General features: G+C 41.2%; 1 protein-coding gene across 6 annotated transcripts in view; it reads left to right on the forward strand.

Annotated features, from left to right (window-relative positions):
• KIF16B (kinesin family member 16B) overlaps window positions 1-27,494 on the forward strand; it is a 296,531-nt gene that overhangs the window by 28,412 nt on the left and 240,625 nt on the right. For 5 of the 6 annotated variants that reach the window (XM_045885380.2, XM_064572797.1, XM_054510002.2 and 2 more), the window contains exons 2-10: window positions 7,965-8,034; window positions 10,301-10,414; window positions 16,266-16,382; window positions 18,595-18,692; window positions 19,451-19,560; window positions 22,611-22,753; window positions 24,451-24,619; window positions 24,799-24,930; window positions 26,097-26,272. In XM_045885380.2, the coding sequence (XP_045741336.1) occupies window positions 7,965-8,034; window positions 10,301-10,414; window positions 16,266-16,382; window positions 18,595-18,692; window positions 19,451-19,560; window positions 22,611-22,753; window positions 24,451-24,619; window positions 24,799-24,930; window positions 26,097-26,272 (1,129 nt within the window). Of the gene's footprint in view, window positions 1-7,964; window positions 8,035-10,300; window positions 10,415-16,265; window positions 16,383-18,594; window positions 18,693-19,450; window positions 19,561-22,610; window positions 22,754-24,450; window positions 24,620-24,798; window positions 24,931-26,096; window positions 26,273-27,494 lie in introns of those variants that run through there. The other variant, XM_054510003.2, reaches the window with a different exon arrangement.

Consider the following 27,494-nt stretch of genomic DNA (forward strand, 5'->3'; position numbering starts at 1 on the left):
TTTGAGAAGTCACTGGAGTTAAAGTGCGGGAGCCTCACGGTGAGATGTGGGTTTGGAGGAATTCCTCTGACAGCAGGGTAGAGTGTGGGTGGGAAGGCACAAGGCTGGAGGCAAAGACACTGGAGAGGTGGTGGTGGCCCCAGCTGGGACAGTGTCTGTGGAGCAGGGATATGTGGCATGTGGCCATGGTTGGTAGATGAGCTATCGATTGCACAGGACTAAGTAACTGACTGTTGGCTGTGGGGATGAGGGAGTGGAGGTAAGGCTGTTGGATGGAATGTCACATGGACCCTGAAGTCACCTCTGATAGTTAAAGGCTCGGCAGTGAAGTGGAGGCCATGGGCAGTAGACTGTCTCCAGTGGACAAGGGGCTGAGCAGGATTGATCAGCAGGGTGTGGAGGGAAAGAGGGGACTGGAGCCTTCCTTCTTCTTTCTTTCATCTCTGGAATATTTGGAAGTTTGACAACTCTCCTGGAATCTACAATGGATAAATACACCAAAGGGTATTCATAGTTTCAACATTGGTTGGAATTCAACCATTATAAGCCTTTTGTGGAGATTACAGTGGCTTTTCCATGGGTATTTTTAGTAACTAGAGTGAAATTTGCTCTGTATGGCTTAAAATCCAGCATTTTTGTTATAAATGCTAATACTTTTAGAGTAAAGATATACCTTTTTCTTATAGTTTTAGTTTTTAGGCTCAGGAAGGAAGCAGTCTGGGCGCCTGGGTGGCTCAGTCGATTAAGGGTCTGCCTTTGGCTCAGGTCATGATCCCAGCATTCTGGGATCGAGTCCCACATCAGGCTCCCTGCTCAGTGGAGAGTCTGCTTCCCTCCCTTCCCTGCTTGTGCTCGCTCTCGTGCTCTCTTGGAAAAATAAATAAATAAAATCTTAAGAAAAAGAAGGAAGCAATTTAGGAAATTGTTGCATGTGAAATTTTCTTTCTGGAACAGATGGCCTCCACCTAATCTTGACCTGTGATTATTATTTTTAAAAATGTTTATTGCTTTACAACTTTATTTTCGGAATCACAAGCAATTTAGAGTGACTACCACTGAGGCCTCTGTTAAAAGATTTTCCAGCAGAGCTGCCCCAGTTTTAAGATTAAGCAGTATTGCGCTTTAAGATGAACTAACTTTCAAGATCTTCAGAGAAGAAAAGCATTGCTTCCATCTGTGATTTTCTTAGACTAAAATCATATTGCAGAAAACTCTGAAAATTAACACAGCAGTAAGACAGTATAAAGTACCTATTTTAGAATCCTCAAGGACATTTTCTTGAAAGAAACTGTTTAGCCCATAATCAGCATAAAGTGTACACAGTATTTGTCATTTCTATGGTCCGGGATATGAAGGTTCCCAGATAGAATCGTGTTCTCCAGTACTCCTGCAGGTGCGATGTCACCTCAGTCACCGTGATTAACAGCGCTGATAACCTTTCCCTTTAACAAAACATCCTCGCACATGGCCCGTCCCCTGAAACTGTGAGCTGATCCACTTCAAGCATATCTGGTATACTTTCAGATCTCCTTAGGTAATCCTGAACCTTTGTGAAAGAACTGCCTAATTTAACCCAGGGCACAGGAGGAAAATTCCCACTTTCCATGTGTCAGAGATCCTGCATTAAGACTGTAAGAGATTTGACATCACAAGCGAGAGATCTGGTGTGGTTTTGACAGGCAGACACTGCCTTGTAGGAACATTCATACCTAGAGTTTTAAAACCTTTTCCATGTAGCCCGTAGCCCGGACTGCAGTTTCTGACTGAGTGACGTTCAGCCGTCCATCCAGTCCCTGGATTTACGGTGATTTCCATGTCAATAGCCTTCTGCTCCTGCAGCCTTTTCAACTGCTGCAAGAGAGATACGGATCTCAGGTTGTTGGTGTTAAATATTTTGAATTTTCATAAGACTCAAACTCATCAACATGTGCTTTTGGCCCTTGAGCGATTTCCATCAGTCACCAGACTTCATACTGAGTGTCCCACTGTTTACAGCTGCATGTGTTTTATTTGTGACTTCCACGACAAGTTCATTGGCTGGGTTCATTAGATGGTTAAGAACGTAAAGCTCCATTGTGACACTCAGATTATCTACGTTAGACACAGAAATATATTCTTTGCCTTCTCCCAGAAGGGTATCGAGCAAACCAGAGTTGTAGAAACTGGCATAAATGTCACCATGACCTGGGGTACCAAGCTTCTGTGTTTTCCCCTGAGTAAGATACATCCTTTGTTGCAGGCAATCAGGATTCTTTATTAATCCTTGGGTACCTGCATTGATTAAAAATGTAGATTTTTCAAATGAAATGTTTGTTTTTCTATAGTATTTATTTTTGTATCTTCATTTGTATTAAGAGTGCTCATTAGCTCATTAGAATAAGAGGAACATTTCTATTGTAGATTTTGTTCAGATGTTCAGTTTGCTGAATGGTCACATCTAAAAAGGTATTCTGATTTCACACACCTGTCCGACTTTTTGGGCTTTTGCAGCCCATGCTGGTCCTCAAACTGCCATTGAGTTTTACCACCACCAGCTGGTTCAGCACAGAAGATAAATATCATTAGGTAAGCCCTGGCCCTCATCTCTTCATAGTGCTGTATCGAATCTTTTGGAAGTCCCTGGATTTTCCCCCAATCCACAGAAGGTCCCTTTTCTTGCAAAAAATCTATGAAACAGTTTCTGAAAATCCATTAAGGTATTTCTTTAGTGTGCTCAAACTCATGTGATGGTGCTGTGGTATTTTTTCTAGTTCCTTCTTCGAAGATCATTCCAGCTCTTGTTCAATGACTTTTTGGACCTGAGAAGCATCATCTTGAGACATGGCTTTGCTAAGATCTCTCTGAGCCATGCCTTCATTACCATAACTGGCTCCTCCTTTCTTCTCTTACTCCCTGGGTTTTTTAAGATTCTGTCCCCAGGCCATTTTTCCCCTCAGTTATTCCCTTACCCTGATTCTTTTTAAGAGTGACCTCAAGCTATTGGTTGTAACCTCACCTTGACATTGGGAAACAGTCTGGTATAGAAAGGCCTAGAAGCTGATAGGTTGGCAGGGTGCTGGGAATGAGGTCATCTGGAGGTCATAACACTCAGATGACTTCTTAGGTCCCAGTAAGTCAGACACTTGTTGTTTTCGGTCAGAAGCCACAGTACAATTTATGAGCCAAGAGTAGAGATAGTGTCAGCTGATTTAGGTTGTACCCATATTCTGCCATGTGACTTTACAAATAAAACTTAAAGGTCAAAGTACAAAGGTAGTGAGTTTCCCAGTGTACAAAGTAGATAACATTATAGAGTGTGTCTCATGAGAGTAAATATAAGGCCAGTTATCACTCTGTCAGATCAAGATAATGTTAGCACAGTGCTTTCCAAGCTTTCACGTTCATTGGAATCATTAAGGGCTCTTGTTACAGCACAGGTTCCCATTCAGTAGGTCTGTGGTGGGGCCTGAGATCCCTCCTTTCTAACAAGCGCCCAGGGCTACCAATGCTGCTGGTTCCTGAGCTGGAGCTGCTGTCTTTTGGGGGTACACAGCTCTTTGCGAAAGTGAAGAAAGCTGTGGACCCTCAGAACAGTGAACCTATCACCTTCCGCCTCCTGCTGCCACATCGCCGCGCAGATGATTTTAAGGTTGTGAACCCTTCGAAACCCATCCAGCATCTTCAGGTTTCAGAAGTGGCTAATAGATGCTCATAGGACATAATGGTCTTTCAGTCGGTGTCTTCTCTAGTATTTTTATAGCGTGGATTTTAATTTAAAACTAGGGAGATACTGCCATGGTTACCTACAGGGAAGAATAAATAATCATGCGAAGGTCCTTAAACTTGCGCCACTCCAAAGGTATAAGGCTATGAGCCTTGGAATTACTTTGCCTCTGACTTCCAGCAAGAGCGGTGGGCACGGTGTGAGTTGCATTCCTTCATGTTTTATAAGTAAGAATTGACAAATAGTGTGAGCACCTGTTGGAATCCCTTCTGATCTTCCATCCCTGGATGATTGTGTGCTCCCAGCAGGTATTTGTTGAAAATAGTGGTTTTAAAGTGAAAGATCTAGACCCGTTCGGTTAGGGACAGAGAAATGACCCATGTGGGAATGGGAGGGATCGAGATGTGGCAGCCCATGGTGTTAATTAAACTAATTGTGTCGTTCTCTTGCTGTGGGCAGGACCTACTTTTGGTAGTTGCATGCTGTAAGAAAGAGGTAATTTTGTGAAGTATTTACTTTATGGCCACATGAACATGGGGGACCTCAAGGCAGTTCTCACTTTTGGGCCCAAAATGGAGCTACTCAAGATCTGGGCACTGTGAACATGGTGGTGGTGGAGGGGAATTTCATTCATTTGTCTTTTAAGCTACTGGTCTGTTCATCCAGGCCTATACTTCTTCACACTGGCTTGGAAAAGTTAGACCAGGCCATGGGAATCCATTGTAGTTCTTGAATGGTGTTTACCACATACTGTTTGGATTTCATTGTTCTGGCTGGTTATTTATTCTGCCCGTTCATCCTGAGGTTGCCAGGACACCTGCTTCCCCCACCCTGGGATTATTTTAAAGGAATTCCCAGACATCATATTATTTCATTCATAAGTATTTCAATGTGTGTCTCTAAAAGGTTAAGATTTTTAAAAAAATCATCACAATATCATTATCACACTAAAAATGGTAGTAATAATTCCTTAATATCAAATTTGTATTTAGTCAGTGTTAAAGATTTCCCTAGATATCTTATAATTTCTAAAAATGCCTTTTTTGTTTGCACTGAAATCCCATTGGTTGATAGGTTGTTTTTTTTTAAGGATTTTATTTATTTATTTGTCAGAGAGAGAGAGAGAACACAAGCAGGGGGATCAGCAGGCAGAGGGAGAAGCAGGCCCTCCGCTGAGCACAGAGACAGATATGGGACTCGATCCCAGGATCCCAGGATCCTCATGATCCAAGCTGAAGGCAGATGCTTAACCGACTAAGCCACCCAGGTGTCCCTGGATGATAGGTCTTTAAAGCCTTTTTTCAATCTATAGGTTCCCCTTCCATCTTTATACTCCTTGCAGTTTATTGTTCTTGTTATTGAATAGGCTAGGTCACTTACCTGCTGCCCTTCCCAGAAGCTAGATTTTGCTGATTGCGTCCCTGGTATTGTTTGATGTGTTCCCCCTGTGTTTCCTGGCATTCACTATCCATCAGCTCTAGATCAGAGTCCAGCCATTTCCGTGGGCCAGGGACAAGATTTCTGCGGCAGAGGTGTTGGTGTTTCAGTTCTAAGGGACAGCATGTCTGGTTGTCTCCTAGTGGTGGAGTTAGCAGCCACTGATGATCACTGCCTGGAGCCACAAATACACCAGAGTTGCAAAGTGCTGACATTCTAATTCTGTCGCTCCTTCTTCATTTATTAGATAGAATACTCTAAAAAGAGGAACTTTCCCAAACAACTATTTGGTTAAACTTAAAAACACTTGATTGTTTAGGAAATGCAGGGCAAATGCTTGAGTCTTCCCTTTTATATATATATATATTTTAAGATTTTTATTTATTTTAGAGACAGAGAGAGTGTGCTTGTACAAGTTGGGGGGAGGGGTGGAGGGAGAGAGAGAATCTCAAGCAGGCTCCACACTCAGTGGAGCTCGATCCCAGGACCCTGAGATCATGACCTGAGCCAAAATCAAGAGTCTGACGCTTAACCGACTGAGCCACCCAGGCGCCCCTACTTACTAGTTTTTAAAATAATGAGGTGACTCTTTTGATTCTCCAATGGGGACCATTTGGTTTTTATTTTTTAAATTATGAGTTCATAAGTTGATGCATATTTCGTGTGTTTCAGTCTTTTGCAGTTACCATTCTCTGCTGCTCAGATTTGGCCTGTGGGGACTTAGTTCGGGTTGGCTCTTGAGTCCTTTTGACGTGGCTCTTATTGGTGATTTCTCACTGTGTAACACAACTTAGGGGCTTAAAGCCCCTAAACCCCCAATTTAGGGGCTTATAACACCATCTATTATCTCACCGTTTCTGTGAGTCAGGAGTCGGGGTAGGGTTTACTTGGGTCCTCTGACCCACTCAGGATCTCTCAAGGATGCAGTGCAGGGCCTTCCAGCCTGGCTGGGGAAGGGGCTCTCCCAGGCTCACCCAGGTGGCTGCTGACCGACCACAGTTTGTTGCCACGTGAGTGTCTCCCAAAGTCTCGCAGTGTGGTGTGTGGCTGTCCCCGTTGCCAGGCCTCTGAGAGAGAGACACACACACAGGAGCACCAGCAAGTCAGAAATCAGAATCTTCTTGTAATCCTAACTAGGAAGCAACAGACTATCACTTTGGGGGTCTTAGTGTTGTAATCATTGGAAGTGAATTGCTAGGTCCAGCCCACTCCCCGGGGCAGGGGATCACACAGGGTCACAGACACCTGGAGGGTAGGGATCACCAGGAGCCGTCTTAGAAGTTGCCTATGGACAACTTGGACAAACCAGTAACTTTTGATGTGATAGCTTCCTGCTTTCTTGTGTTAACAAGATAGTTCAAATATTTGGATTGAGTCGTTCTCCTAATAGCCCTGACTCTAAATGGAATTTAGAGACTATAATTTGGGCATAAGATTCTAGGCCTTTTCAGAGGACAAAGCTAGGGAGTACTTTCTTTTCCTTTTTCAATTTCAGATAAAGTTTATGATTTTACTTGACCTCATCCATCTTATGTTTGTGTCTCCGTTCATCCAAAAACCTTGGTTCTCAAGGCCACCACCATAATTACTCAGGTATTATCCCATAGCGCACAAATGGAAATCTCTGAATGACAATGCTTACTTTACTGGCAACAATCTGATTACTGAAAGTACTTTGACTTCTTTACAGTTCTTTTTCTCCTTGGGCCAACACCCCACTACATTCTGCAGTCAGATTCCAGCATCCGGTCAGGATTGACATTGTCTTTCACTGTGTGCCACCAATGTACAGTTAGGTTCCCTTGTCTCAGCTTACTTTTGAGTTTTAGGTCATTTTATTTTAATTTAATTTTTATTTTTATTTTATTTTTTAACACTGAATATATGACCTGCACTTCAAGCTTTTTTTTTTTTTTTTTTTTGACACTGATGTGTTTTAGGTCACTTTGAAAAACAATCTTGTGTTATTTTTGTGTAAATTATTTTCCTCACTCTAAAGATGATCTACAGATCAAGATATGTTTGTAGACATCTAGCGTCTATCCGCTCCACTCCATTTTCTTCTTTCTCCATAGTTGGCCTCTTGAAAAATACGTAGGCTATCCTTTTTGTCCTTAAGTAAAAGTGGTAGCATTCTCGGTAGACTTTTCTCCACTTTCTATTCGCCTCTTAACACTAATACATCCTGGCTACCAGCCCCTAGCAGAATACGGAGACCATCCTTATTCCTTTGTCAGTGACAGGCCACTCCACTGTGTAGATACATGTCATTTATTCTCGAGAACTATACTTCTTAGGAGTTCTGTGGACTTCTAGTTCTGCTGTTTTCCAGGAACTGTAGTTTCCGAATGCTTATAGAAAGAGGGTGGGAGGAGGGGGGCAGTGCCCTGGCTGCTTCTAGAAGCAGTACCTGTTTGTGACCATTCATACCAGTTTTCTTCTTGGTTCTCATCCTGGGTGGAGGGGAGGTGTCTATTTTTTCGTAACCAGGTGACAGCAAAAAAAAAAAAAGCATTGCTCTTTTCATGAGTCACACAGCCCTCCACAGTTTCTTGTCATTTAATTTACACTCCTTTTGGCTTGCAGTTAGAAATTCTTCCAGGTTTTGAGAACACATTATCTGTCAGTCTTAAGTTTTTTGATGGTGGCATCTGTTTTGTGTGTCTTCATGTTTATATCAATAAGGATTTGGGAGGAGTGGTATCACAGATTGTGCTTCAGATGCCATTTAAAAACAAACCCCCATATATAAAAAGTAAATAAAACAAATGTTTTAAAAACAATCTTTTCTCTCCTAACTAGTACTGAATTATTTGTGTTGCAGGGAAAAGGACTTGGAAGCTAAATTCATTATTCAAATGGAGAAAAGCAAAACAACAATCACAAACTTAAAGGCAAGTAGCAACCTGGCCTTGCTCCAAGAGCCTCCATGTTTGTTTTGTTAAAATGATTTGTTGGTAAATAAAACACATCTGCCATTTCCATACCCCTCCTTCTCAGTTCAACTAGCCACATCAACTTGCACTTGGCTAGGGCTCTTCCATGAAGCAAAAGGGTGATGCTCTGTCTCCTCTCCTATCCCTGGTTTCATTTGATCTCAGAGCCCTGGTATGTGAGCTCATGGGTTTAACCCAGACTCAGCATTGTTATCCTGTACCCTGTGGTAGATCCTTAGCCTGGCAACTGGCTGAATTCTGTGAGTCATTAAGTAAGTGTTAGCCCTAAATTTGTTTCCATTCTTTTTTTTTTTTTTTTAAAGATTTTATTTATTTATTTGAGACAGAGAGAATGAGAGAGAGAGAGCACATAAGAGGGGAGAGGGTCAGAGGCAGAAGCAGGCTCCCTGCCGAGCAGGGAACCCGATGTGGGACTCGATCCAGAGACTCCAGGATCAGGACCTGAGCTGAAGGCAGTCGCTTAACCAACTGAGCCACCCAGGCGCCCAATTTGTTTCCATTCTTAATGAAAATAATCATGTTTTGTAAACTTTGCAAGAGGAGCTTGTTTTATTATTCAAAACTCAGGGGATGAAAGATTTAAAAAAAAAAAAAAGTTTTTTTTTTCCCCCCTGAAAAAGATAGTCGAAAAAACCAGAATTTTCTAGGATAACATGTTCTTCCTTTTGCACTTAAAATATCCTATTTTTTTCCTTTGGTCAGTGAATTTGTTAAGAACCGTGAATACTTTTCACTTGGGGGGAGGGTGGATAAGAGTGTAAAGTTAATAATAATAAATCATGTGCTTTATGGACCCAACCCCTCTGTCCTCCTATATTTATCATTAACTTAGAGGTTTGGGTTTCTGAGGCCTGCTGCTCCATGGCCAAGTGCAGATCAATCTCTAGTTGGATTTCTGTTAATTTGTGGCTCAAGGGACTGGATATGTTGACATTCAATCTCAAAGTAGTGCCACTTGATCTCCAGTGATAGAAGCAGGGGGAATGCTCCTATCTTCCAATTGGGCCATGCTCTGGATAATTTGATAGTCTTCCTTTGAGGCTCTGGTGTCTCTTTGCCTGAGGCATTCTCCAGTGAAATGTCTTTCTTCTCTGACCACAATCCTTGTACCGTCTAGCTCTGTCTGGCCCTACCTGGCTTTCCCTCCTTTGACCTACCACATCTTCTCACATTTCTGCCAGTCATCACTTGATCATTGCCTCCTGTTAGTTACCTTTGCTTTGATTCATGTATCTGTGTGCTCACAGTGTTTTGGTAAAATCATTAAAAAATTATATTTACCGAAACAGAGTGAAGAGACCCTTGGCTCTGGATGTATCTCTTCTTTGTGTGTTGTGGAATCTATTTTCCTTGATTACTCTGTTGCTTTTTGAGTTTTACAAACATTTCCTCATCTGATATAATGAAAACAGATGTCCAGATTTTTAACATTTTAATAATAAGAACCATAGAAATTGTTTATTTAGAGAATCTGAATTATGTTGGAAAATATCATGCTCATTAAATTTTTTCAGCATGTGTCCAGGGAACTTTGTGAAACTTTGGTGGCTTATGATGATTTTTAAACATGGTTTTTGGTTCCGTTTAGGTATATAGCAAGGTAGACAAGATACACGCAAACATCTGCAATAAACTCATAATAGAATATGTCCTAGGAGAATCTAGCCTCTCAGAAGTGGCAGCAATTACTTTTGGATATAGTGCCCAAGGGGCAGCTTCATGGAAGAGGAAGCATCCGACCTGGAGTTTTTAGTGGGGCCACAAAACTGCACAACTCTAAGGGGCTCTAGTCACATCACAATCTATGTGGTTAGCAGCCTCTAGAGTTCTGCAGACCCCAACTCTGGTGGTTTCAGGTGGAGGGAACAGTAAAAAGTTTGAAGCCAGTGGAAAAATACGAGTCTGGGTGGAGTGTTGGGTTTGTATAAGAGAATCATGATAAAAAGTCCAGGAAAGTAGCCATGTGTCATAGCATAGAGAGCCTGGATTGATGGGAGGAGTTCGGGATCGATCAATCGATCAATCTATCTATATCTATCTAGGGGGTAGTCAGGAGGAAGTAAATGGTTTTTAGAGTGTAAATATGAAAAATGACGATCATTGTATATTTTTTATGAATTTTTCTTTTTTTTAATTGGATAGATCAATTAGCTGTCAGGGCTTTTTGCATTATTATCTTATTATCCTAAACCTTTCCCTCTAGATACCAGAAGGAGGGACTGGGGACTCAGGAAGAGAACGGACCAAGACCTTCACCTATGACTTCTCTTTTTATTCTGCTGATACGAAAAGTCCAAATTATGTCTCACAGGAGATGGTATGATATTTTCATAATCTTTATTTTGATTTCCATATTGAGAAGAACTCTTTAAAACATCTTGCTAATTTTTTAAAATATAATTTATATAAAATTTGCCTCTGCTAACTTAGCTTTGTTTGTTACATAGCACCATTTATCTTAATTAAGCCTGAGAAGAAGTCAGTCCCCACAAAGTTGATTTTGTTTTTCACTTCTGAGCATGATGATCATAACTTTTTTTTTTTTCAAAACTTGGACATGACTACTGTTTTGAAGGAGCTCTGCAAATAAAGCAATTTGGAGGCGCCATTTGTATATTGCTAAGCCTGGCAAATAGGCCACTCAGCTCTGAGTCCTGCTGCGATGCAGAGCTTTAGGAGTTAGATTTCAAACCCAAGTCCCATTTTCTGTGAGTGGATCATTATAGGATCATTATAAGATTCTAGAAAGAAGGATTCTAGAAGAAACAAACTTTTTTTCCCCCAGAATTTTTCTAGAATCTAGAGTGTAGCTGGAAATTGTCGAGGAAACCCATGCTATAGGCTTTTATGGTCTAAAATGTAGACATGACATGGGCATAGAGGAACAGACCCAAAGATTCTCGCAGTAAACCATTGCATGTTGGCGTTGCATGTGAGCAGGACAAGGGCATGTCCCTGGGACCAGCTGGGTATTTGAGCAGAGCAGAGTTATGAGGAAGCACCAGTGAGAGAGGAGGATTATGGGCTTCTTCCTGGCTTGTTAACAGCTTCTTTAAATATATTGCTTCAGGACTGATGTGTTAAAACTAGGATAAGAATTCCTGTTTTGCCTGCTCTGGGTTATAATCCATGAGGTGGCATCTTAAAGTGCTATTATTGTCTAGTTGCTTGCAACTTGGTGTGTCCACATATGAGAATCACCGCATTGCCTAGAATGTGTTAAAAATGCAAAATCTTGACCAATTTCAGATCCACTGAATCAAACTGCATTTTTAGCAGGTTCCCAGGTGATTTGTACCTACCTCAACATTGGAGAACTATAGCTGGTTAGGAAATGGTATGTGGAAGCTATTGGCTTTACTGAGGCAATGTAAATGTTGGCATTAAGATAGACAACTTAGAGGAATTGTTCAGAGGAGAGGGTTAGAGTGATTGTATCCAGAACATGTGAATTCAGCATCAGGGCAAAAATAGAAAGGATGACAGCAATAAGAATGAGAGCCACAGAGAGAGAGGAGTTGCCTGGTATGAAAGAGGGGCCAGCAATCAGTGCTGCCTGAGTTGGCACTGGTGTCTAAAACTCTGCTTGGTGCTCGTATACCCTGTCTCACTTGATTCTTGCAAGACCAGATTTAACTTTAGCACTGCGTTTTTCTTTGTCAAAGAGACTCAGTAAGCTTAAATAACTTGCTCAAGTCCATAGACCTCGTCGACCTAATAGTAGCAGAGTTGAGGTCCTAGGGCTGAAGTGTAGGGCAGTGGAGATGCCACTGGAAGGCCTTCAGGGCATAAGAGAGAAGGGTTGGTTTCTTCTAAATAATAGACGGATAGGGCAGCCCTGTTGATGAATAAATGAACGAGTGAGTAATGTTAAAAACCAAAATTCAGCCAAGTAAATTTAAAGATCTAATTGGCTTTATTCATTGATTCATGAATCCTGCAGCATCCCATCCAGCCAGTAGAAAGGAGCTTCGAAGAGCTGTACCAAATGGAAGGATTTTATAGGTAGAAACAGGGCCAGACAAGTAGCAAAAGAAAAGAAAGGATTGTTTCCGGCAAGATCATCTTCCCTCAGGGGAAGAGTAGAGGATGTTATTAGGTGGATCACCTCATCTTCCTCTGGGGGATGGAGAAGGCCCATATGACAGATTACTTCATTGGTGCTGATCAAAAATTCCTGACTGACCAGTTAAGACTACATATCTGGGGGAGGTTGAAATTGCAATTAGGTTAGGTATTGAACCCCGGTTTTGTGACTTGGCTTAGCATAAGTGACTCCATTTTGGGCCTGTGGTTTTCTTTTTAACAGCAGTGCAGAAGACTTTGCTGCTGAGGTAACTGATTGATCAGCATTGGTAGCTAGGAGTATGGGGAGGAATAGAATGTTATAGGTATTGGAATCCAGATTTTGGCTTTAATATTGGAATGGGAATGACTTGGCTGGTGTCAGGGAATTTGTTAAGGGAAAAGCCATTTCATTCTACAGTCTTCAGAATGTCTTCCACAGAGGATGGACGAAGAGCCATGAAGGTTTCCACTTCTAACTTACCCAGTGAGCGGCTGGATTTTCCTCCTTATTTAACCTGAATTTGAGGCCTTTTGAGGATAGAGGGCTGTGCTGAGGGAAAGTCCATAATGGGAGGAGCAGAGTGGTGTGTGACAGCAGGGCCTGGCACGCTGGAGATGCTCAATAAACATTTGCTGACTGACAGAACTCGTCTACAGATGGTGGTTAATTTATGGGAACAGATGACATTTCCTGGTTCTACAAGAGTCAAGATCAGGGAAGCAGTAACAAGTTTAGCTTTTTTGGAAGTTAAAAATAAAAGCTCAGAGTTTAAAAATAGTTTTAGTTTGTGAAAACCTGATAGGGATAATTTCCATGCTTCAGGTGGATGCGTAGCATCTCTTCTCAGGTGTTTTGGGTTTTTTGACTTTATTTATATAGCTATATATAAATAGCCTGACATTGTTCCATTAAATTACAAAACTAAAAAAGCAGGAGATGTGTTAGTAAATACTACTTTCTAGCAGAATCACATATTAATAAAATCAGCATAGATACAGGAAAATACCTATTTTTTTAATCACTGTATTAGAGAAAAGGGTAATCTTCCTTTACCCCTAATGTTAAAAAGAGCTTCAATTTTGACTGTTGATTAAAGTTTTCATGCTGCCTTATCTGGCACACGATTTGAGCTGTCAGGTCGCATCCCTGCTATTAACAGGGGAAGATGCAAGCTTAGCATGATGTCAGTCTTCTTCTCCTTCTCATCTGAATATAAGGGCATCTTGAGAAAATATATCATGCCTATTACTGTAGTTCAGCTCAAGTTTCCCTTACGGTTAAACAAATACCCAAGTAAGATGACCAGTAATATTTCTTTCTTACAAATTAATTTTAGATTTAGAAAAAAAAATCAGAGTGATTTAAGTCTATACTCACATAAATTAAAGACCATTAAATAAGGTCTGATTTTTCTAATGGTTCTTCAAAAGTCCAAAGGGAGGCTTTGATCTCACATAACCTGTTCCTTGATTCAACCCTGTAGAAACTTGAAACCTACAGTCTCCCAGTTGACAAGCTGGATGGGTGAGTCTTTTGTTTTAACAGTGCCCTCTTGTGGGCAGTTTCCCTCAAGTGAGGCCTGTGATGCCTTGGATGACCCTCAGATCAGCTTGAAAATCTGTGCTGAGACAATCAGCAAGGTGGATTTTGGGTCACCTGGCCAGGTGAGGATCTCAGCAGGGTTTTGATGCCAGTGGGGGAGAGCAGGTCGTAGGTCTCACAAAGCAGGCCCTCCCTCCTCACCTTGCTCTGATAGGTGATGCTAAACAAGTCCTTCCTGGGAGCCGCAGGGGGGTAACCTGTTTTCCTTGCAAGAACCCCGGAGATGTGGGCGGTGGCCTGCTGCTTCTGGGTCCTGAGCCAACTCTGGGTGGGTTGCATGAAGACTGAGCCTGGCCTGGGTCTCAGCACCTCCAGACCTGCATATTCTAGGCCTGTTTTGTAGCATGTCCACCAGTGCTCCATGCCCCCCCGCCGCCCCCACCCGCTCTGGGCCCCCAGGTCGCTCAGAGAACTCAAGCTGAATCAGCTTTCTGGAAAAATGGGTAATAGTAAAATGGTGGGTGGGATTTTAACCCTGGGAAAGAGTTTTATTTTGAAAAACTTTTGGGTTTGATTTAAATATATTTTCTATGACTTTGCTTTAGCCTCAGGCCAAAGGTGTTATAGAAGATCCTTCTCTTATTCTTTGGGACTTTATGTAAGGCTGTTCTTCCTATCCAATGGCACCCTGTGACATGGTAAAAATGATAATTTTTATTTTTTGTGTAATCAGGGAGAATTGAAGAAATATTTAGAGTTTCTCCTCATGTGCCATATACAGTGCTGAAAGCTAACCTTGGATGGGTGGTCTGGAGCTGTGAGTCTCCCTGGGATTCCGGGTTGCTTCTTCACAGTTTGTGGGAGGAGGTCCTTTCAGGGAGGGCTGGGGCCTCGTGGCTGATGTCAAGGATGTGGGAAGAGGCCACATAGTGATGAAGTCTTTAGAAGCACAAGTTTGGGGGTCAGAAGTACCCAGGTGCAAATCCCAACTCTGCCACTCACTGTATATGCTCACTCATCTAACTTCTCCCCCTGAACGATGGACCTAAGTGATGCTACCCACCCAGTAGCATTTTATGAGGACTAATATATGAACACAGTGTGGTCTGCTGTCATAGTTGAGAGTTGAGTAAGTCATCCAGAATTTGAGAATAGGACTAAAAAATAGCCCCTCTTAAAGCTGAAATGGATACAAATTAAGAGCATTAATTTTGGTCATTTTGGAAGTGACTCCATTGAAAGGATAGTTTGTAAATCTTTGACCAAGAAACTGAGAAAACAAAGTTGAAGCAAGATGGTGGCAAGATGGTGCCCGAAGAAAGCTGAAGTCTGGTTGGCTGTGTTATTATTTTGTCCTTGGATGACAGGCTGTATTATTAGCAGGGATGGTTTACGTGGAGCTGAGATTGAGAGGGCTGGTGTTTATTGGCCCTCTCCAGGCGGTGGCTGGAGGGCTTAGATCCCCGCAGGGGAGATGCTGGGTCTCAAGTTTAGCTAACCCAGCATCACTCATAGAGACTGAACGCTCCTGAGGGGTTGACGAAGCTCCCACCTTGGACTGTGGTGACCCCACAATGCAGTGCCTCACCTCCTCCTGGCTCTGACAAGAACCTGATCACGCTGCCTCGTGACATCCCTTCAGCTGCTGATGCGCCTCGTTTTTTGAAGGAGGGAGGTGTTTTAGTGTGCCTGTTGGTCCAAGAAGGCAGGAGGCAACATGAAGGCTTGTGGGGTTTGGAAAGCTCTGGTTGGTCCCCTTCCCAACTGTGTGTACCTAGGACAGCCACACATCTCTACTGGCCTCATCTACATCAGTTGTCTGGGTGAAGGATTTGTCCTTCATCCTCTTTCATTCCCCAAAGTGTCCCACTGCAATTATGTGGTGTGACAGACATGGACTCAGGCCATTGTAGGTGCCACTCCAGGCCCCGCACAGCTCATCTCCCTGCCCTCTCCATCCTGGGAAAATATTCAAATAGGAAAAAGCATCTGGACTCTAACGCAGGGGAGCCTGACCATCTCAGCCTCATTCACACCCACCCATCACTCAGCTCTCAGAGAACCTTCTGAGACTTATTTTGATGAAGAGCTGGACCCTTAAAATGACAGCATTGATTTGGCATGGTTTGAGCAATAACTTCTGGCTGCTGTGATTTTTAGGTTTTGAATATTTAGTTTCTGGAAGCTCTGATAGAATGAATAACTCTATAAGTTTATTTAATTCTGAAATGGTAAATCATCATGCTTTAAAATCATCTTTGCTTCTTAGATATGATTGTCACTTGGCCATGTTTACATTTTTATATTTCAGGGGTTTTTTGTTAAGTAGGAGAAAGGATGGGGTTGCTTTTTGCTTCCTTAAAAAGTTTCCTTTTGATTAAAAACGGGGGTACATACATATTCTGTTAATAGTTCTGCGATGATTTATTTATGTGGTGTAAGCCTTACAAGACGAAAGTAGCATTCAAGAATATTGTCAACATTGAGGGAGCTTTTTATTAAAATCCATGGTAATTGTATCTTTTGTGTTTTTTTTTTTTTTTTTTCCTGCTTTCAGGTTTTCAAAACCCTTGGCACGGATGTCGTGAAGTCTGCATTTGAAGGTTATAATGCTTGTGTCTTTGCATATGGGCAAACTGGATCGGGAAAGTCATACACTATGATGGGAAATTCTGTACGTTGTTTTACACTGTGGGAAGAAAATTTCCCATTATCTCTCTTTGGACTGATAGAACTATCTCTTTTATCTACTTGGTCTGTACTAACTTGCTTTTCATGTTCTGATCATTCTTTAGCAATAAGATAAAACTCAGTAATAAGTTGGACTAAGTTTCCTTTGATTTTAAATTAGAAATAGTTTTAAGTTTATAAGAATGAATAATTGGATGCAAGTCTCAGTTCATTTTCTGTTTTTAAAGGCTTTATAATCTTATCAAAAAAGTGTGCTGGGCCCATAAGTAATTTATTCTTCTTTTCTGCCAACACAACAGTTTGAATAAAATAACTGAACTCTGTTCTTTTTTTAAAATTATTCAAAACATATTTTCCTCAAGAGAAATATAAAAAAAAAAAAAAAAATCTGGTGGAAAGGTACTACATAACTCCATCATATACATAAAAAGAGAATTATGCTGTTTACATAGAGTCTATATAGTTACGGACTATGTAGAGTTTAGTAGTTATGCTATATAAACTAACAGACATTAAAGTTATACTTGCCCCAAAATATGGAGGAGTAAAAACTAGACATTATTACAGGAACTTTGTCTCGTTCTGTGTTTTCTCCAGATCTAGATAGTGCTGGTGTGTTTTACTTATGTCGTAGTGAAAACTCTTCATTTCCTATCAGACCTGTGGCCTGTTGTAGCTGTGGAGGTACTAGCCGGTGATCACAGGGCTTCCTGCTGGCACGCACAGTGGGGTCTTTAATGCCAAAGGTTTGGTGGTTCACAGAAGTAGTAGTGCGTTTTTTAAAAAAGATTTTATTTTTATTTATTTGAGAGAGAGAACGAGCAAGGGTGAGGGGCAGAGGGAGAGGGAGAAGCAGATTCCTCGCTGAGCAGGGAAGCCGGACTCGGGGCTTGATCCCAGGACCACAGGATCATGACCTGCGCCCAAGGCAGCCGCTTAACTAACTGAGGCACCTAGGCGCCCCAAAGTAGTAGTGGTGCATTAAAGGAGGGTGGGTCTTTCCTGATGAAAGCATTTGACCTGGCTTCTTAAATTCAGGCTTTTCCTTTACAGAAGTAGATAAATGCTGTGCTGTGAGTCCTCAGTGCTGAACAGTGTGGAAGACTACATAGGAGAATAAGCAGTTAGTCTCAGGAGTTTCACATTTCCTTTTATCATAACTTCTCCCTTCCTAGTTTCCCACTGTGCCTTTGCAAAAAAAAAAGTCTTCTCTAAAAATGAAATTTGCATGTTGATCCGCCAGTAGCTCTTTTATGTTAAGTTAAACATTCATAAAGCATTCCTAAATTACACCTGTTTTTCTCTGACCTTATAGTTAGTTGAACCCTGTTTGGGTCTTCCTTTTTATTTTATTTTTTAAAGGCACACACACAAAAAATATGGCAAAAAGCCCAATTTTCCTTGATAAGAATTGGGTACCAACTTAATGTTGTAAGGGAAAAAAAGTTCTCTTAATGCTGTGATGATATTTTTTTGGGGGGAGGGCATGTTGGGTGAAGGTAGGGATGGTCTTTGGAAGGAAACACTGAAGCTCTGAAGTTTTGGTTTCCTAATAAGAACATTTGGCCTCATCTTTAATACCGTTCTGAGGCTCATCAGCTTGTTAATGCCGGCTGAAACACGAATACTCCTGAAGATGCCCATGTCGCATAACTAATATGACGTATTAAAATCTGTCTTGGAAGGCCAGAGTTGGGATGAGTGCATCAAAGGAGGGATATAATACATGTTTCAATGTGGTCCTGTCACCTAAGGGTTAAGACAGTTATCAGCTACTTTGCTTACCAAGGTCTCATTGGTGTTTTTCTTTTCTGCTCAGTGTCTGTTTCACCTTCTTTGGTCATTTGACGCGATCAAATTTTCCACATTTATTCTACAGCTGTAGACCATCTTGTTTGAAAGTTTAAGGAAATAGATCTTCTTTGTTTTCAAGTCAGGATTTAACTGATTGAGAGCTGATAACTGTATATTACTCTAGACCTAGCATGTAGAAGTTAGAAGGCTCCATCCTCTGATTTCAGAGGCTAGGAAGCAGTCCCAAGGGGGTAAATGCTGTATCTGGGGCCCTGCGGTGGTAGGCCTGGAGTTGACATGAAGGCCCCTTGGGTCTAAATCCACTCTGGCAAATTGCAAATTCAGCCATCGGTTGCCTTTATTTCCAGTGACAGCTGTGGCATTCCTCCTTCCCACTGCAGGGCGATTCTGGCTTAATACCTCGGATCTGTGAAGGGCTCTTCAGTCAAATAAATGAAACCACCAGATGGGACGAAGCGTCTTTTCGAACTGAAGTCAGGTAGGGCCCATGGTCTGAGTAACTGAGTGTGTGAGCTTGGTTGGAGCTTCTCTCTGGGCACGAGGAGTAGATAAAGGATAAAGCCTTTGGATTCCTGAAGGGAGAGTCTGCCTTTTCTCCTCCTGTACTATCATAGCTAGAGGCAAAGCTTAAAGTATGTCTGTTTTTAGTGACTTTCCTGGGTGCAATTTGGATTAGGATTTGGGGTGGCTAGTGGGAATAATCCTGCTTGGTCAGAAACTCTGACATAGGATGTTTATTTCGAATAGAGTGAGCTTTTGACTTTTAAGTGTATACCCCGTTCACTTGCCGCCTTTTATTTGAGTAAGGTTTGTTTTATTCCTTGTGTTGGTAGGATCACTATACATCTAATCTTTAAGTAAATCTGGATGGTTAAAGTGTTGTTTTCCCTCCCTGAAATTAAACCTTGGCGGGGAGCCAGTCTTCTCATTGGTTTTGAGGACAAACATGGCAATCAGAGGTCCTCATGGCTGCCTGACCTCTCAGTGGCTATGTGGCCTTGGACAAGTTGTTTAAAAAACTCTATACCTCTATTGCCTCAACTGTAAAATGGGGATAATAGTGGTACCTGCCTCTGGGCTATCTTAGGGATTAAATGAAGAAATCCACTTACCGTGCTAAGCATAGTACCTGATACATGGCTACCACCCGTAACTGTATGTTGCTACTGTTACTGTTTTGTTCTTATATTAATGGGGAAATAATTTTACTGAGTTCAGTCCTATTTAAATTTTTAGCTACTTGGAAATTTATAATGAACGTGTGAGAGATCTGCTTAGGCGGAAGTCATCCAAAACCTTCAATCTAAGAGTCCGAGAGCATCCAAAAGAAGGACCGTATGTTGAGGGTAAGAGCGAATATTTCACAGCTCTCTTCTTGGGAATTTGTGTAAAAACAGTAGTTTCAGGGGAAAAACGTAAGATAATGGTGAGATGTGAAAAATGTCCTTGTCTTTGGCATTTTATTCTAGTAAAAACGACGTGCTGGCACTGCAGCTGTCACTAGTGTGAATTTGTACTTCACCGGGCATTCGCTGATTCCGTGCGCTCGCCAGTAGATTTCCTCTGGCTCTCAGAAGAAGAAGTCTCTGCAAATTTGTTTTCCAGGGTTCGCGGGCAGCATAAGCAACCCTACAGGCTGTCTCTTTACGTGGCGCTGCATCTTAGCGGTCTGTTTTTACTGACCTTAAGGGTAGCCTATGAGCATCAGGAGATTCTAAGACTTCTCACCTTGTGAGAAGAGCACTGGCAGAGTTTCCTGCGCTGTGGTCCTCAGCATCTGTGTTGTGATGACACTAGCTGTGCCTCAGGTAATGCTGGTCAAGGGCTGGCCCTTGCTCAGTATTCACACACAGGCTGGGTTTGAGGCTGCCTGGATACTGCAGCTCCTGTCGGCTGACTCGCGGAGGCGGCTGAGTTGTGGCCGACCGCAGGAATCGCGCCCAGAAAGGCGTGTTCCTGTGGTCTTGTCCTTCGTCTGTGTCTCATTGGAGGCAAGGCTGAGAACTGGTCCTGGGCTTAAAAAGGTGTTCCTGTTTTGGTTGTCTTTTTCACTTAGTGATACCAAGTGTACCCACAGGACTCCATCTGCATTTTATTAAATTTCCAATTGAAATTTTGCCTCTTATGCCCAAAGTAAGGTGTATAACTATGTATTTGTTTTGTGGAGCGTGGAATAGCTATTATTGTTAATAGCTTTTAGGCTAACTGTGCCTTCATACTTCCCTTTAATTGTCTTTTATCAGATGCTAGGACATATTATAAAGCTGGTTTATGAAAAGACAGAATAATCAAACAGGGCAAAACATCTGGAATCTGATGTACATACTTAGAGGGATTTAGTTTCTAATAAATCTGATCGTGAAACATTGGAGGAATATTGGTTGTTAAGCTGCTTGGGAGGGAAAAAAAAAAAGAGTAAATTGGTACTATAGCTCCATTTTTACACCAGGATAAATGGTAAATGGAGAAAGATTTTAATGTCAAAAGTGACATAATAAAATGACTATAAGAAACTATGGGTTGGGGCGCCTGGGTGGCTCAGTCGTTAAGCGTCTGCCTTCGGCTCAGGTCATGATCCCGGGGTCCTGGGATCGAGTCCCGCATCGGGCTCTCTGTTAGGCAGGAAGCCTGCTTCTCCCTCTCCCACTCCCCCTGCTTGTGTTCCTGCTCTGCTATCTCTCTCTCTGTCAAATAAATAAATAAAATCTTTAAAAAAAAAAAAAAAGAAACTATGGGTTAACCTTTTTTCCAGAAATCTAGAGAAGGGAAGTCTTTTAGAAATTTCACTTAAAACTCAGGAACCATGAAATAAAAGTTTTAAATTTGAAATGGTAAAAAAATAAAACTTGACAGAAACACCATCAGCAAAGTAAAAAGAGAACTTACAAACTGGGGAAAATCTTTTCAATCAAAGTTTCAGACAGAGGACTCATTTCCCTAATATATAAAGAGATCCTATAACTCAGTGATGACAGATCCAACAACCAAGTAGAAAAACGAACACAGGATGTGAATAGACTGTTCACAGAAATGGAAATGCTAATGGTTTTTTTTTTAAAAAATTTATTTTAAAGATTTTATTTATTTATTTGAGAGAGAGAGAGAGACAGCATGAGAGGGGAGCGGGTCAGAGGGAGAAGCAGGCTCCCCGCTGAGCTGGGAGCCTGATGTGGGACTCGATCCCAGGACTCTGGGATAATGACCTGAGCTGAAGGCAGTCGCTTAACCAACTGAGCCACCCAGGCACCCAATGCTGATGGTTTTTAAATGGAGGAAAGAATGCTCAGCCTCACTCATACTCAGAGAAAAACAGAATAAAAAAATCTTCAAGATAACATTTATTACCTATCCCTGGTAGATGTAAGTAAGCCTGGTAGGACAGTGTTGGGAGATAGGCAGTCTTATACACTGCTACTGCTGGGTGTAAATTGCTTTCTATGGAGGACAATTTTGCAATATCCATCAAAATTTCAAATGTGCTTGGATCTAGCACTTTGGCCTCTTCAGAATTTATTCTGCAGAAATATTCACACATATTTGAAAAGACCTGTGTACAAGATTATTTGTAGTAGCGTTACTTGTAATTGGAAACAAAATGTAAACAACCACCATCTATGGTCTCAACAGGAGACTGGTGAAATTGATTATGGTACATGCATACAGTTGAATGCTCTGCAGCCATAAAAATGAGTGAGGAATCACCTTAACTGATACAGAATATTCTTCAGTTATTACATAGAAAAAAGCAGGATGCAAAACAATGTTTATGGTACACTGCCATGTTTGAAAGGGGAAAGAAGATGGTTTTATGTATATGTATGGGTTATTTCTAGAAGTGGATGGAGAAACTAATAACATCGGGTTGCCTGACAGAAGAGAAGTTGGGAGTGGACTTTAGGATAGGGGTCAGGGAGACCCTTTACACAGTATACCTTTTGTTGCCTTCGATTTTAGAACCATATGAATGTTCTCCCAAAATGAATAAAAAAGTGTTTTTAAAGGATTAAAAAATGCTCTCTGGTTTTGCCTGAAGGTAGTGTTTACATTTCCCTTGCTATGACTAATGCTCACGTGGTTGATGATATTAGCTAACACATCATAAATCCCCTATGTGATAAGTACGTATTATCAGAGGTGACTAAGGCTCAGTGAAGCTTATTAAGTGACTCGCACATAACCATGTAAGTCCACTAGTCAGCGGCAGACTGGGATTTGACCCTAGACAGCCCCAGCCCTTGAGTCCGTGTTGTAAACTACCACACTGCAGGAACAAGTAAGATCTTTAAACAAGTCTGTACTGTACAGTCATGTGTTATTTCAGAGGTAAATTTCTTACTCTGTTTACTATAGATTAGGGAGATTTCCTCAGCTCCCCCCCAACACTTTTTTTCCCCAGATTTATCCAAACATTTAGTACAGAATTACAGTGATGTCGAAGAACTGATGGATGCGGGAAATATCAATCGAACCACAGCAGCGACTGGGATGAACGACGTCAGTAGCAGGTCTCATGCCATCTTCACCATCAAGTTCACTCAGGTGAGGGCAGCTGCAGGGCCGGCTGGCTCCATCCCTGAGGTCTTTACTAGGTGTTTAGCACCAGCTGAGGACTGATCATTGTTGAACCAGGAGCAGTGGCAGGCAAAGGTGACTGCCTGTCATTTCCTTGTTAATTGGAGTCGAACATGTGCTGTGTGCAGAGTCTCTCGGTGGTTACAGTCACAGTCGTTTGAAATGTCCAGATGTGTACCCTTAAGAAATACTTAGCAGGCTTCCGCCCTGCTTTAGACATAAAAAAAAGCTTGCTTTGTGCATAATTAAGCAAAAGTTTTCATTGTTGCGAGCTCTGTGGGAGATAATGGATTGCCAAGTCAGACCAGCTAGGGGCCAAGGTGAGTAACTCATTGTGGTACATTATCGCTCCATGGCACTCACCCCACAGTGTTGATTAGGATTATGAGAATGATATTAAAGGGCAACCGACATTTTTAAGTACTGATGTAAGAACTCATTCTGATCAGGAGGTCGAGAGCATTTTGAATATGTGCTGAAATTATTGAGGGTAAATATTTTAAGACCTAGGCCAGTAGAACAGATGAATGCAAACATACACAGAAGGTCCTCTCAGGGCTTCAACATGTGTTAGGAGTTTGGGGATGTCCTGACCTGTATTAACCATTGAACATATCAGATACAAAAAGATAGTGTTTAATTAAGGAAGGGGATCACAGAGCAAAGAAAATTAAAAAAAAATTCTCAAAGGTCAATCAGAACAACTCCCAATAAATGCTCCACATCTTTACCTTTAGTTAGATCTTTGCTTTTCTTATTTTTTAATATTTTATTTATTTGACAGAGAGAGAGAGAGAGAGAGTACAAGCAGGGGGCAGGAAAGGGAGAAGCAGATCCCTGCTGAGCAGGGAGCTTGATGTGGGGCTCGATCCCAGGATCCTGGGATCATGACCTGTGCTGAAGGCAGACACCTAACCGACTGAGCCACCCAGGCACCCCAGATCTTTGCTTTTTGATTTACTGTAGTTTATTGGATTTTCTCCTTTCTGGTTAATGTAGATTAGGATGTGGCCATCCCTAGTTTGTAAGAGGCTTACATTTCTATCAAAGTATGGTAATTTCTTTTTGGCATTTCAGTTCAGACTATTAAATATAGGTTAAAAGTCTTTGGGAAGGTAAAATTTTGGTAGAATTCAGAATCAAGGAATACATTATTTAAGGTTTTCAGTTTTTTTATAATTTGTGAAACAAGTTTTAACATTGAATAACGGTCAAATTATCTCTTACATAACTGTCTACATTTATCCTATTTTGGAGAGCCCTTGTGCTTGGAATGCTGAAGATTCCAGATGAGAACAAAACTAGTTATTTGTTTACTTCTTTTTTCTTTGTGAGTGCCCTCAACGACTTGCATCCTGTTCTGCCACAGTCAGACTCAGTAAGCCTTTGTTGAGAACGACCGAGTGATTGGAGTAATGGAACAGTTCTTCAGAAAGTTTAAGAATGACGTATGGTCAACTTCTGTTGTATTCAGTTTCATTTGGAAGTTTCTATAATCAGTGAGAAGGCCTATGAAACAGCGAGATTAAAACAACAACAACAAACGAAAAACAACCCTACCCTGAGAAATCACAGTGAGGCGTGGAAAATAATTAGGATTTGTATCACAGACAACATTAGGGCTCTTTACACCTCTTCAGTTTTGCTTTTATGTTTTGCTACAGGCGAAATTTGATTCTGAAATGCCGTGTGAAACCGTGAGTAAGATCCACCTAGTCGATCTTGCTGGAAGTGAGCGCGCAGATGCCACCGGTGCCACTGGGGTTAGACTGAAGGAAGGGGGGAATATTAACAAATCCCTCGTGACTCTGGGAAATGTCATTTCTGCCTTAGGTGGGTTTCTGCTTGTCCCCTGCTGCCTCTTACTCTTCGCGGTACTGTATTAGCACGAAGCAGTTATGTCTAGTGTTTGTGTTACAGACGGAGATTATAGCCTCAAGGTTTTCTGAAGTGAAATTAGAGCAAAAAACCTCACTAACTGTTGTTTTCTTTTTTCTTTTTCTCCCGTGCAGCCGACTTATCTCAGGATGCGGCAAACCCTCTTGTGAAGAAGAAGCAAGTTTTTGTGCCTTACAGGGATTCTGTTTTGACTTGGTTGTTGAAAGATAGCCTTGGTGGGAACTCTAAAACCATCATGATCGCCAGTAAGAATTCCAAGTTCTTTTCCTCAGTATATAGTGTTTTATGTGAACTAACTGTAGATGTGTAAGTTTCAAGTGTCTCGTTAGGAAATAGTACCTTTTTTTTTAATCTTAAAAATAATAATTTTTCTGTCTTGAAGAAAATGACTGATCCTATCTACACTATCCTATTATTAACTCTCTTTCCCGTTTCCTAGTTAGATAAACTTACCATGTGTTGTGCAAGCTAGGATGCTATGTGCGGAATGACTCTTACCCTTTCTTTGCTCAAAGTACAGGATAGAAACTTTTCAATCCACGAGCTCACAGGAGAAAATCATTATAGGAATATAAAGTGAAAATAACCCAACTTCTGTTTTTCTATTCTAAAGCAGGACATGTGGAATTTAAAATGAGAATTGAGAGGAAAAACAACGGTGCACATAAATGATAGCAGTTCTGTACTGTGCTGCTACATTATCACCAACAGGAAGAAGTGTAGCAGAGAAGAAAAGTGTGCAAAGGGGAGACAGTCGTGTGGGGGAACTCAGAAACTTTTAAACCCACTTTCTCTTGCCTTTTCTCCCCTTCCCCTCCCTTGTTTGCATATTCCCCACTCCGCAGGCCTTGCATTAACGCTGGAGAAAAGGGATCTATCCTGGGGTGTGTACCCCAGAAGCAACTGTCTCGTTACCTGAGCCCTACAGGCTGTGGTGGGGGCAGGGCAATTAACCAAAGCGTTAGGAGGAAAAGAATTCACTGACTTACTGTTTTGAAAAATGATCATGCTTTAGATTTTTACAGGTGGTAGGCTTTGCCAAAACTTTTAAAAGTATTTTAATTTCTATGTAATATTGAGAAGTATACAGATAATCTTGAAATCATCTTCTTTGTGTGTCTCCAACAGAGAAACTCCTTAAAGTACGGTGGAGTATCTCATATCTCATTTTAGAGTTGGTTAGATAGCTAGCTGATTCTAGACTTAAGAGGAGCAGAATGACATTTAATTTGGTATAGTGAGCACCTTTCCTATAAATCTTAGATAATTTTTAATATTCATTACTGTGGCAATGAATATTTAGTCTATCCAATGACCTGGGGTTAATCTGACTTTTAAATTACGAACCAGCTTTGTGTTAAATGAAACACGGAGTGCTGGATAAATTATTTTTTGAATTCATTCTTCACAGCCATTTCACCTGCTGATGTCAATTACGGAGAAACCCTAAGTACTCTTCGCTATGCAAATAGAGCCAAAAACATCATCAACAAGCCTACTATTAATGAGGACGCCAACGTCAAACTCATCCGTGAGCTGCGTGCTGAAATAGCCAGACTGAAAACACTGCTTGCTCAAGGGAATCAGGTTGGGTTTTTCTGAGATTTATGGATAATTTTCTTTGAGTAATGACATCTATTTCTAGATCTTAATGAGACAATTATCTCACTTGTTGTATTGATTTGAGTAAATAAGTGCTAAGTAAAGCTTTGAATGAGTTAGCCAGTCTCTCCTTTACATTACCCTCCCATTGGCCTTTGCATTCATTATGTGCTCCATGTGGAAGATTTTATCCACTAAACCTGAAATGATTAACTATCTAATAGTTATCAATTATGGATGGAAACTTAGCATGCAGTAGGATTAGCAGCATAATCTCCATTAGTGGAAGGAAATTGAGGTGCTTGGAGTAATATTTAAAATTCTACCCATGCATTTTATGACTTGAAAATGTATTTTAACAGAATGAAAGGCTTGTTTGAAGACCTTTCCGAATCTATTTTGTATTGCCCATTACAGAGGTGGTTATGTGATACAGTGACATGTGTGACAAGCCTGTGGCTGGCTGACATGGTGTCCCTGAGGGCTTGATTGTCAAAATGGCCTCACTTCAGGTTTTTTTTGGATTCTAGTGAAGGGGCTTTGTCCTTTTGTTTTTTTCACAGTGACCTCATCTTCATAGTGTACACAAAGAGTTACATTTTGAGATGAGTAGCATGAATTAGGTTCTATAGGTTTTAGATGCTGTTGTGAAGAAAGGCCACCTTGAAAGAAAATCAGGGATAGCTTTTTAAAATATTCAACTTAGATTCAAGTTAGAAATAAACAAAGATCCGTTTCTTCCCATTTTCTTAACCCGTAAATGGATGTCTTAAGTGTATCATTAAAAAAAATGCTTTTCTTTAAAAGCAGAGTGCTCTCTCTAGAACAGCTTTTCATCTAGGAATATATGGCCCTTGAAGCCTTTGAGATACTGTAAGTGGTTTGGCCCCTGAAACTATCAGCAGGATGAAAACCTCACTGAGTTTCCTGTGTCCTGGAATACACCTGACAGTTCTTTCCCATACAATGGCAGACGACAGTGGAATAGGAATTGTTCATTGCACTTAGAAATATCTCCATGTATATTTTATGTTTTGATGTGGACCTTTCCTGTGTGTGAAAGGAGGTTGCCAGAATGAATGATCCAGCTCTATGTGATGTCAGACTCTAACTTATGACCTGAATCATGATAGTCATTTTAATTCATACACCATGTTATTGGGATCTTTTTTTCAGTGTTATTAAAACGTTACTTATCTGAGGTGAA

This window comes from Mirounga angustirostris, unplaced genomic scaffold (assembly GCF_029215605.1).
Source record: "Mirounga angustirostris isolate CCGP_5_RB_7025 unplaced genomic scaffold, mMirAng1.0.hap1 SCAF_10, whole genome shotgun sequence".
Lineage (NCBI taxonomy): Eukaryota > Metazoa > Chordata > Mammalia > Carnivora > Phocidae > Mirounga > Mirounga angustirostris.